Source organism: Triticum aestivum, chromosome 7A, assembly GCF_018294505.1.
Source record: "Triticum aestivum cultivar Chinese Spring chromosome 7A, IWGSC CS RefSeq v2.1, whole genome shotgun sequence".
Taxonomy (NCBI): domain Eukaryota; kingdom Viridiplantae; phylum Streptophyta; class Magnoliopsida; order Poales; family Poaceae; genus Triticum; species Triticum aestivum.
Window position 1 is genome coordinate 678,882,596 of NC_057812.1, and position 11,527 is coordinate 678,894,122.

An 11,527-nucleotide genomic window follows, 5' to 3' on the forward strand; every position below is an offset into this window, starting at 1 on the left:
GTCGAACGCCCCGTGTGCGTGCCCAGAGCGCGCGTGTTGCACGCCAGGACCAGGACACCGCCCGCACCCGCACGTCCCCGGCATCGCCTCCCCTGGCTCCCTCGCGTGCCTGGGCCACCACCCGCACCGGCTGCAGCCTTCTCCGCTCCGGAGCCCGTCCCCGTCCCCCGGCGCCGAGCAGCACCGTCCGCCGCCCAAGTGAACTCTGGGACGGCACCGCCCAGGCCACCTGGAGCCCCTCCGAGCCAACCAGCGCGTCACGCAATTAACTGCCAACCGCCTGAGCTCATCCGCAGCCCACCGACAGCAGCCGGTTGCGGCTCCACACATGGGCTTACGTGCCGCCACGCCAATGGACCACTTGGACAACAGAGGCGATTATAAAATACGAGAAGCTCCCTAGGCCACGACTCCGCGCCACCAAGAACACCAACCATAGAAATCCCCAAAGCAATTTCCAAGTACGTAGATTTCATGGCGGGAGCGCTCGAGCCTTTTACCGGAGATGCTCCGCCGCCCCAGAGGCCGGCCTCTCACCCCTTCTTCTTGCCCCCGTCTTTCCCCGCCGGAGCCCGCATGGCGCCGACCCATACTCAGCATGTCCAGGCGCGCCCGCGTCTTCTTCGCCCGCAGGCCGGGCTGCCTCCTCGTGCCCAGCCAATGAAGACCGCAGCAGCCGCGCCTGCGGCGGTGAAGCTGTACCGCGGCGTGCGGCAGCGGCACGGGTGCAAGTGGGTGGCGGAGATCCGGCTGCCGCGCAACCAGACCAGGCTCTGGCTCGGAACCTTCGACACCGCCGAGGAGGCTGCTCATGCTTACGACCAGGCCGCCTGCCGCCTCCACGGGGACGCCGCGCGGCTCAACTTCCCGGACAAGGCCGCCTCGTCGCGGCCCCCCCTCAACGCTGCCGTTGATGCCAAGCTCCAGGTCATCTCCCGCACCATCGCCGCGTCCAAGAATCATACTCCAAGGCCACGCCAATAAACTGCCCCGCCCTTCGGGAACTCTGGTGGCTCGGCTACGTACGTTGACACGTTGTCGGCTTCCGCTTCCGCGTCTCCTATCCACTGGCGGCGATGGAACAGCTCAACTTGGGGGGACGAGTCGGAGAGTTTCATGCTCAACATGTACCCGTCCTAGGAGATCGACCGGGACTCGCTCACTGCTCAAAATGTTACAGAGGGAGTAACATATTGTACTGTCATTTTAACTTTCAAAAGTAAGACGCGTTAGAGCATCTACAACGGGACCCCTCAAACTCGTCTCAAATGTCCGGGGCAGGCCGTCCGATCACAAAATTTACACCCGGACGGACCCCTCAAATATGCGGCAGATATGGGGCGTCCGGGCACGCACGTCAGACCCGGCCCACGCTGGCCCAACCGACCCCACATAAAATCCTGTCCATCTGTTCGTCGGACCAAACCCTACCCATTTCACTCTCCTCCGCCACCCAAACTCGTCTTCGGCTCCTTTCGGTCCTCTCCGGCATGGCGGGCAGCGGATCTGAGTCTTTCACCTCCAGATCCGTCGACCCCGAGCTCATACCGCGCGGCCCCGAGGAGGAGATGGTCGTCCGGCTTGCGCTCCGCCGCGCCAGGGAGGAGGCCCGTGGACGGTTGCGCTCGGACTCCATCCGTCGGGAATCCGTTGCTTCCGCTCAAATGGGGCATGGATCCGGCGCTAGGCCGGCAATAGCTGCCTCGCTGGAGGCCGTGCGGTCCATCTGGCGTCCGAACGGGCTGGCAGACGCGAACCCCTCCGGTGGCGCGCTGAGCATCGGGGCGCACCATGGGCCTCGTCTGACAAGGTCATGGCAGGGCGTGCCCGCCGTGCAAGGCACCGGGAGCAGGAGGCGGTGGCAGCCCTCGCGACGACGGATGTCGGCGAGGCGGCGCCCCGTATGACGCATCCGTCCGAGCGCCGCAACCATATCGTGGTGGACGTCGGCGGCTCGTCCTCGGATGGATCCATCATCGATCTGACGTCCACCGGCACCGTTCGGATTTCGGTCTCTGGCGAGGAAGAGTAGGGCATGAGAGACGGCAGGGCCTTGAGTCCCGTGAGCCAGTTCGTGTCCTACGCTCTACCCTACCTTGCCGGCGACCGATCCAACACTCTGCCCGCCGGACATGGCCAGGGCGGAGCCAGGCGAGCGGAAACGGACGAGCTCCGGTCAAAGATCACTAATTTGAGGTATTCGGATGTGAAATGCATTTTCAAGGGGTGACCGGTCACTGTCCCCGGACGCGTCCGTGAACGTTTGAGGGGTCAGATTTGTCAAGTCCAACTGTAGATACTCTTAGTAAGCATGTGGATAGTCCAAACCCTTCCATGAAGCATGACCCAAAAAGAAAAGAATGCTCACAGCGCAAGAAGAACAAAATCAAACTGACAACACATAATAATAAATAATACTCCCTCCGTTTTTTACTCCGCGTATAAAGTTTGGTCAAAGTCAAACTACACAATGTTTGACCAAATTTATATCAAAAAATATGAACATCTACAATACTAAAACTATATAGTATGAATATACATTTCATGGTTCATCTGATTGATTTCATATTGTGAGTGTTGATATTTTTTAATATAAATTTAGTCAAATTTTACAAAGCTTGACTTTGACCAAACTTTATAAGCATACTAAAAAGAAATGGAGGGAGTATAATCTAGTAAGCTGAGCAGGTTGGGGGGCAAACCTGGCTTGGCTGTCTCTGAAACTCAGTTTGAAAGGATGGAGTGGGCAATGGCAATGGGGAAAGAAAGCACACTCCATGTGAGATGAGATGTGGGTGATATCTCCGCAGCTGTTGTATAAGCCTCAAGAAAGACGCAGAGGAGGGTCCTGCAGAATAACTCTGATTTTCTTAGTACCTCTGACTCTCTGAGTACGAGTAAACTGCCTATCTAGTAACTTAGCAAGTACTGACAAGTGCAAAATAAAATAATGTGCTAGTAATATATATACGTGCTATTAATACACAACTACGGAAAGTTCTCTTATGTTTTGAGCAGAGACAGGGCAATGATTAACTGGTCTACTTGTGAGATTTGACAGAATCAAATCTCACAATTAGGGTAAAACACATGGATTCATTTCATCCTACTCCTACATGATGTGGGGTTGTTATATCTAAGCATAAACACGCCGTAATTAGCACACACTCTGAACTGAAGCTTGCAAAACCAAACTCTTTTCTTTCGTCAAGCCTGACAAAAAAAATGCATTTGCATGATGTGTGTGAGAGTGTGAACGTTGGAGAAGCAAGGATCAGTGCAGGGCAGCAGCCGCAGAAGAAGCAGCTGAACCTCAAGACAGACAGGTCTTACTCAGATGAAATAAACCGAGTTCTAAGTGTATAAAGGGTGATGATTCATTCGAGAGACATAGGAGTAGCATCTAACATAACATATTGTACTGCCAACTGAAGTCTCACGAGTAATACACCTGTAGGCTGAATGCAAAATCTCACAAGTGGAGTAGTTGTGAACTGAATCTTGCAAAGTCCAAACAAACCCTTGCTTGAACTTGAAGCCTGACAGAAAGAATAAACTCACACTGGTAAACACATGAATTTAATCTAGGACAGCGTCCCCATATATATTAACGGTTGGTTAACGCCACACACATGGATAGTGTGCCAAGAAATCAAACCGATTCAGAAGAAATTAACACCTCTATAACTGCTCTAGGTCGAAGAAGGGCTGGGAAGCGGAAAGGGGAAGATTGGACGCGAAAAGAAACTTTATAATATCATGCGGAATAACTCTGTTTTTTAGCACGTCTGAAGAGGAACTTGCCTATCTAGTAACTTAGTATGTACTGACAATGTACAACATCATACGTATAATGTAGCAGTATAGAGGCGCTATTAATGCACAACTAAGGAAAGGTCTCTTGTGTTTTCCTTTTTGATAAGAGACAAGGCCATGATTAATTGGATTGGTGGGATTTGACTGAATAAAACCTCTACATGTGTAAGTACTCCCTCCGTTCCAAAATTCTTGTCAAGAAATTTGGGACAGAGGGAGTAGTAAGTAAAACACAAGAAATTTGGGACAGAGGGAGTAGTAAGTAAAACACACTCAGTCAAGGCCATGTCTCTGTAGTTTTTTTTTTAATTTTTTAGAAAAGGCGGACGACCCCCGGCCTCTGCATCTGGAAAGAAGAAACCAAGTTCTAATAAGTGTATAATAAAGAGGGATCATTCATTCCAGAGACATACTAGTAGCTGTATCAACACAAGGGGCTGTCGTGATACATGTTGAACTGTGAATTGAACTCTCACAAGTAAGACACCTTATTAGTAAGTTGAATGCCCCCCAAATCTCACGAGTGCTTGTGAAGTGAATCTTGAAGCCTGGCAAAAATCAAGAATTGCTCCCAGGAAATCTTGAAGCTTGACAAAGTCATCACATAGTGTACAGTACAGTACAGGGTGCCAATAAACAAAGTGAATCAGAAGAAATTAACACCTCTATAGCTCTAGGTCGAAGAAGAAGTGCTTGATTACCGATTGGGGTCATAGAGAAGCCTGACAAAGTCATTACATAGAGGGAAGAGGTCCTCTGCCGTCGCCGTCAGCCGCCCGGCGGCTTCCTCCAGCGGCGACAGAGGGGAGGATGGGGATGGAGGTGCCCGGTGGCGTGCGGGGTGGATTTCACTTCCAACCTTTGCAACAACTAAGGATGCATACAACCATTAAGCATCAGTATCAGGATTTTTATCTTGGTTAATAATCAAGCCCAATCCTCGAGTACCAGGAAAGGCTGGTCGTCAAGAATAAATAGGGAACTAGGGGCTGATCTTACTTGTGAGTGATGAGTGTCTAACGGTGAAATTAGGAGTTGATGTTGTTCGGCCACTGTACATTTGTGCCTGAGAGTATATATAATGTGGTTGATTGATCGCAGCGAATATGGAAATATGGCTTAATTGCTAGTGTTCTGGTTCAAATGGTTTATGTACTCCAAAGTGTATGAGGAAAGAAACTACATTAAGTCTACTGCCAAATATTACGCATGCAAGTGGTCGTGCCGGAGTGGTTATCGGGCATGACTAGAAATCATGTGGGCTTTGCCCGCGCAGGTTCGAATCCTGCCGACCACGCCTTTTTTTTCCTTTCGTTTTCCTCTTGTTTCCCTATGCTTGTTTCTTTTTTTTTGAACACTTCCCTATGCTTGTTTCTAACCAGACGAATGGTCTCCACCAATTGTTATCTTGGAGGATGTTGTTTTGTTCTAGAAGCGTACCAAACAGAATCACCATTTCTAGATTCTGTTTTTTTATTTAAGTTATGAAACGGGATCGACAGCCGCCGAACATTTATTTTATTTTCACATTTTAAGTCATGCACTTTTACTACAAATTGTGAACATTAAAAATAAATGTAAACATTAAAAATAATTGTAAACATTTTCTTACAATCCTTTAACATTTTTAAAAATTCATGAATATTTTTTAAGTTTTAAAAACATCCTTTGAACATTTCTTAATTTTGCAAACTTTATTTCAAATTTGTGAATATTTTTGAAATCCAAGATTTAAAAAAAACATTGAACATATTTTTATACTCATGGTTTTTAGTTTGTAATATTTTAAAAATCAGTGAGCATCTTTTGATTTAACGAACTTTAAAAGAAAAGATAGCCGGCCAATGGTACACACCTATGTTTGGTGGTCCCCTCTTTCACTTCCTTGCTATTTATAAGATAGCAGTGGAGCTAAGTGAAAAAAATATACTAAGCGAGCGAGTGGACCAGGGAGCCGAGTTGAGCTAGCGGGAATTTCGTGGGGCGGCTCATGTGAATGTTATACAGGAATTTCATGGTTTCAGCGTTGAATAGGAGCTTCCAAGGGGCTTGCGAACCTTCCCCTAGGTCGCGAACCTAGGGTTCTCTAGTCCTCCGGCGGCGCGACCGCCGTGAGTTCCTTCGAGACCCGATCGGCACTCCGTCGATTGGCTTCCTTTCTGCTCGAGCACCTACCCGCTCCTCCTCTCTATTGTTTTCGCCCCCCAAGTCAATTTGGTCTACCAGGGAGACCTTGAGCGATCATGGCGGAGGGGCAGGGGAGCGGATCGGGCACCCAGGAACAGGAAGACGATACCAGCAGGCTGCTTGAGAGATTGAACCTAGAGGAAGATGAAGCAGATGACCTAGTCTGGGAAGATGAAATTGATGCGGACGAGATTAAACCGAAGTGGCTTGCCCTAGGGCGGGTTCTGACGATGAAAAGTTTTAGCCAGAGTGCCCTGATCGCGGAGATGAAGGCGGCGTGGAATCCTGCCCAACCGGTGGTTTGGAGAAGGATCAAAGCAAACCTCTTTTCTATTCAATTCAGCTGTCTGGCGGACTGGAATAAGGCCATGCATCAGGGGCCTTGGGATTTTCACGGTATGGCTTTGCTCATGGCCGAGTATGATGGATTTACAAAACCAGAGAGAATAAAGTTAGACAGGTTGGAAACTTGGTGCCAGATTCACAGGTTGCCGGATGGAGTTCTGAAGAGTAAGAGTGCTTTACATAATCTAGCTAGCAGAGTTGGCTTGGTGGAGGAAGTTCAGGTTACATTACCGAATGGTTTCATTGGTGAATTCATCAGGGCAAGAGTGAGTTTGGATGTAAACAAAAAGTTGACTAGGGCAGTTGGAATCACAAAGGGAGGTGAGACAGAGAAGTACCTAGTGAAGTTTGAGAAACTTCCAACGTTTTGCCACGCTTGTGGTTTTATGGGCCACTGGCATGAAGAATGTGGTTCTGGGGAACATGATCAATCTAAATTTGAATGGGGGAGCTTCCTGTTGGCAGGAAGAAGAGGAAGAGGTGGTGGCCGAGGTGGTCGAGGCCCTGCGGATAGACAGAAAGAGGGAGAAGAAAATCAAGGTGGGCGGGGCCGAGGATCTGGACATGGGTTTGGAAGAGGCCGGGGCACAAACAGCCAATTCAACCCACCTGATCCAAGTAATGGAGGTAACTATGACATGCCATGGAGATATAATTATAATCACATGGAAGGGGCGGAAGAAGGAGGGAGGATAGGTGATGAGATTGTTCAAGCATCGACTCAGGATGCAAGAGTTAATGTGGAGTCTGATAACGTCCTGGGAAAGAGACTAGCAGCAGATAGCAATTCTGTAGCCTTATCTGGAGGTAAAACAAATATGGTTTCAGACCCAAAATCTGCTATAATTCCCTTTGCTGGGAGTAGTTCAGAGAAGGCCCCGGAGATGGCCACCATTGCACAAAAAATAAATCTATTTGGGGGAGATGCACAAGACGAAGAGAGGGAGATGGAGCCATCAAACACACCTCAGAAAAACTCGAACATGAAAAAGTTTAAGGACAAGGATGGGCTAGCGGTGGACAGTAATAAACACCAAGAAAATACATCGGCGACGTCCCGCGAGGATGATCGCCGGGCGCAATGAAACTACTATCTTGGAACTGCCGGGGGCTTGGGAACGAACCGGCAGTTCGAGCTTTGCTGGACGTCCAGCGAAGCACATGTCCCGACGTGATGTTTCTATCGGAGACTCACATGGATAGTTTTCCAGCTGAATGCTTGAGGAGACGTTTAAAGATGGATCAGAAAATGGTGTGTACTAGCAATGGGAGAAGTGGAGGTCTGATTCTGTTGTGGTGTAATGGAATAACGGTCCAAAGACTTGGACTAGACCCAATGTTCATAGATGTTCAGATCACGTGTGATAATAATACGTGGCGATTTATTGGTATGTATGAAGAATTCCGCTGGGCAAACAAACACTTGATATGGGGTCGAATGCGAGATCTATATCAGAGCAATAATAATCTTCCATGGTTGATGATGGGAGACCTCAATGAGATCCTTTTCTTGCATGAGAAGGAGGGGGGTAACCCACGGCCCCCACAATATATGGTAGCTTTTCAACAGGCAATCGATGACTGCAGGTTACATGATATGGGGTATATTGGAGATACTTTTACATGGAGAAGAGGGAGAATTAGAGAAAGACTGGATAGAGGCCTAATCAACAATGAATGGGCTAGCCTGTTCCCTAATGCTGGTGTAGAGCATTGTAACTTCAATCATTCAGACCATCGACCCTTGTTGCTGAATACAGAATTTTATGTTAACAAAGGAGTTGCAAATGGTGGACCTAAGAGATTTGTAGCGTGATGGTTGAGAGAAGCGCAGTTCCCGGACTTGGTAACAAAAACATGGGAAAGTTTGAAGAACGACCCAGCGTCACCGGGGGTGTTCGAGAAGCTTACAAAAATGCATTCGGTCTTTCATGATTGGGACGAGCGTGTTCTGAAAAAACCAAAGAAAAGGTTAAGAAAATCCCAACGTGAGTTAGAGAGGGTCATTTCAGGGCCTATGACTGATGAAAATGAGACGAAGAGGAAGGGGCTTGCAGAATTGGTGGAGTATTTACTGGAGTTGGAGGAAATTCAGAGTATGCAAAGATCACGAGTGGATTGGCTTAAGTTTGGTGACAGAAACACAACTTTTTTTCAAGCGTTTGCAGCAGCGAGGCGTAAAAAGAATTTTATTAAAAAATTGAAAGATGCCAGTGGCAATATAATAGAGAATGTGGATGAGTTGAATTCTCATATCCAGAGCTACTTTGAGGGGCTGTTCACCTCGGAGGTATTTGACACGGACCCGACGTTGTTGCAAAAGGTACAGCCTAAGGTAACAACTCAGATGAATGACATGTTGATGGCCCCATTTACTTCTGATGATGTTCGTAAAGCGGTGTATAGTATTGGGGATTTGAAGGCACCGGGTCCTGACGGACTACATGCGATATTTTTTAAAAAGGATTGGCACATTATTGGGGAGGATATTACTGCTGCTGTACTACATGCTATCAACTCAAAACATATTCCACAAGAGTGGAACGATACATCTATAGTATTGATCCCTAAGGTGGATTCCCCAGATGTGATCACTCAATACCGTCCAATCAGCCTTTGCAATGTTCTGTACAAGATAATATCTAAGATGCTTTCTAGTCGTTTGAAAAGTATTCTGCCAGATATAATATCTCCAACCCAAAGTGCATTTGTTCCTGGTAGAATGATAACTGACAATATTCTAGTGGCTTATGAGTGCATTCATAAAATTAAGAACACTAGGAATACTCAGGCTGGTCTGTGTGCAGTCAAATTGGACATGCATAAAGCTTATGACAGAGTTGAGTGGGTTTTCCTGAGGAACATGATGAAAAGGCTGGGTTTTGATGATCGGTGGATAGATCTTATAATGGAATGTGTGAGCTCAGTAAGATACATGGTTCGTTTTAATTCACAAGAAACATAGATGTTTATTCCGTCGAGGGGAATTCGGCAAGGTGACCCTTTATCACCTTACCTCTTTCTGATTTGTGCTGAGGGTATTTCTAGCATTTTGCAGTATGAAGAAGAAGTTGGTGGCATTGATGGGATAAGAGTGTGCAGGAATGCACCGTCGGTTTCATACCTTTTATTTGCTGACGATTCTCTAATTCTCATGCGGGTAGATATGTTAAATGCAACTTCCTTACGGCAAGTGTTGGAGACTTATTGTGCAAATTCGGGACAATTGGTAAGTGTTGGGAAATCAAGCATTTTCTTTAGTCCAAATACTCTGTTGCAAACAAAAGATGAAATATGCCAGGAGCTAAATATTACAAACCAGGCTCTCACAGATAAATATCTTGGTCTACCTGCTATGGTAGGTGCAGACCGGATTGATTGTTTTGAACACTTTTGTGAGAAGATTAAGAAACTCTTGAAAGGGTGGATGGAGAAGCAACTCTCTACAGGGGGTAAGGAAATTTTATTAAAAGCAGTAGCTCAATCCATCCCTGTGTTTGCCATGTCAGTTTTTTGCCTACCAAAAGGAGTTTGCAAAGATATCATGGATGTCATTGCTCAATATTGGTGGGGAGATGATGAGGAAAATAAAAAAAATGCATTGGTTCTCTTGGTGGAAACTTTGTATACCAAAGTGTGATGGGGGTTTGGGTTTTTGTGACCTACACTCTTTCAACTTGGCGCTCCTTGCAAAACAGTGTTGGAGATTGATTATAAATCCGGAGTCTTTTTGTGCTCGAATTTTGAAGGCGAAATATTACCCCGATGCAGATTTGCTGCATGCTGGGCCAAAACCTGGGTCTTCATTCACATGGCAGAGCCTGGTAGCAGGTCTAACTATTTTTAAAAGAGGGTATATTTGGCGAATCGGATCGGGTGAGAATGTAAGCATATGGAATGATCCATGGATTCCCTCCAGCCCGGACAGGAGAGTTATAACTCCTCGGGGACAGATCCTAATCTCACGAGTGGTAGAGCTAATTGATCCAGTTACATTGCAGTGGGATGAACAATTGATACGGGATATTTTTTATCCTGTGGACGCTACTAGAATTCTGCAAATACCGCTCAATTTCTAAGCTTTTGAGGACTTTATTGCATGGCATCTAACAAAGCATGGGAGATTTACGGTTAAGAGTGCATACCATGAACAATGGTCGCATAAGTATAGAGGTCAATATCTCCCAAGCTCATCGTCTAGTAGTACCATGCAAGCTGCGATTTGGAAGAAGCTATGGGAGCTTCAAGTGCCACGGAAAATTCAAATCTTCTGTTGGCGGGCATTGAGAGGAATTGTTCCAGTTAAATCCATTCTCGCTAATAGACATACCTGTTGATGGTGCATGCCCAGTGTGTCATCAGGGGGCGGAAGATCTGCGTCACATGCTGTTCCAATGCGATTTAGCAAAGAGCCTATGGGCCGGGCTGGGTCTATCAGAGCATATTGACTTCGCTTTACAAGTAGACAGATCGGGGTCGGCGATCCTGGAGTTTCTGCTGTTGGAGTCAGACCAACCTCTGATAATGATGTCAAATGTGAAGAAAACGGAGGTGATAGCGACCGGATGCTGGTACCTCTGGTGGCTGCGTCGACGACACACTCATCATGACTCTATTCCTCCTATCTTCAGGTGGCACATGTCTATTCTTGCAATAGTGAAAAACTGTACAAACTCTGTGATGCAGAAAGCGACTTTAATGGAGCATAGGTGGAAGAGACCAGAGCCAAGGTTCATAAAACTTAATGTTGATGCTTCATTCCATGCGGATGAGGGAGCAGGCTTTGTTGCAGGTGTGCTACGAGATGATAGAGGGAATTTCATTGCAGGGTTTTGTAAATATATATCACTGGCAGCAGATGTTGTGACTATTGAAGCAATGGCATTGCGGGATGGATTAATTCTGGCGAACTCCTTGGGTTTCAACAGAGTAGAAGCGGAGTCGGACTCGTTGAACGTCATCAACTGTTGTCGAGGACAAGATCAATGGTGGGATGCAGCTGCAGCGATCTTCGCCGAGTGCATAGACTTATCAACGTCAATAGGAAAGGTCATCTTCTCTCATTATTTTCGCGAAGCAAATTCAGTTGCGCATGAGCTAGCAAAGTTTAGTTTTTGTAATAAATGTGATGACAATTGAACTAACGTACCTCCTGAGTTTTTAGTTAGCCAATTAGTGA

At 46.9% G+C, this 11,527-nt stretch overlaps 1 protein-coding gene and 1 non-coding gene across 2 annotated transcripts; both read left to right on the top strand.

Annotated features, from left to right (window-relative positions):
- Positions 1–392: 392 nt before the first annotated feature.
- Positions 393–1,241, top strand: LOC123154669 (ethylene-responsive transcription factor RAP2-13). The gene has a single exon (XM_044573335.1). It carries the CDS (start codon positions 475–477, stop codon positions 982–984), a length of 510 nt encoding a protein of 169 aa, XP_044429270.1. The 5' UTR covers positions 393–474; the 3' UTR covers positions 985–1,241.
- Positions 1,242–5,031: 3,790 nt separating this feature from the next.
- On the top strand, positions 5,032–5,113 carry TRNAS-AGA (transfer RNA serine (anticodon AGA)). Its single transcript has one exon. It is a non-coding gene; the product is annotated as a tRNA-Ser (tRNA).
- Positions 5,114–11,527: the final 6,414 nt, after the last annotated feature.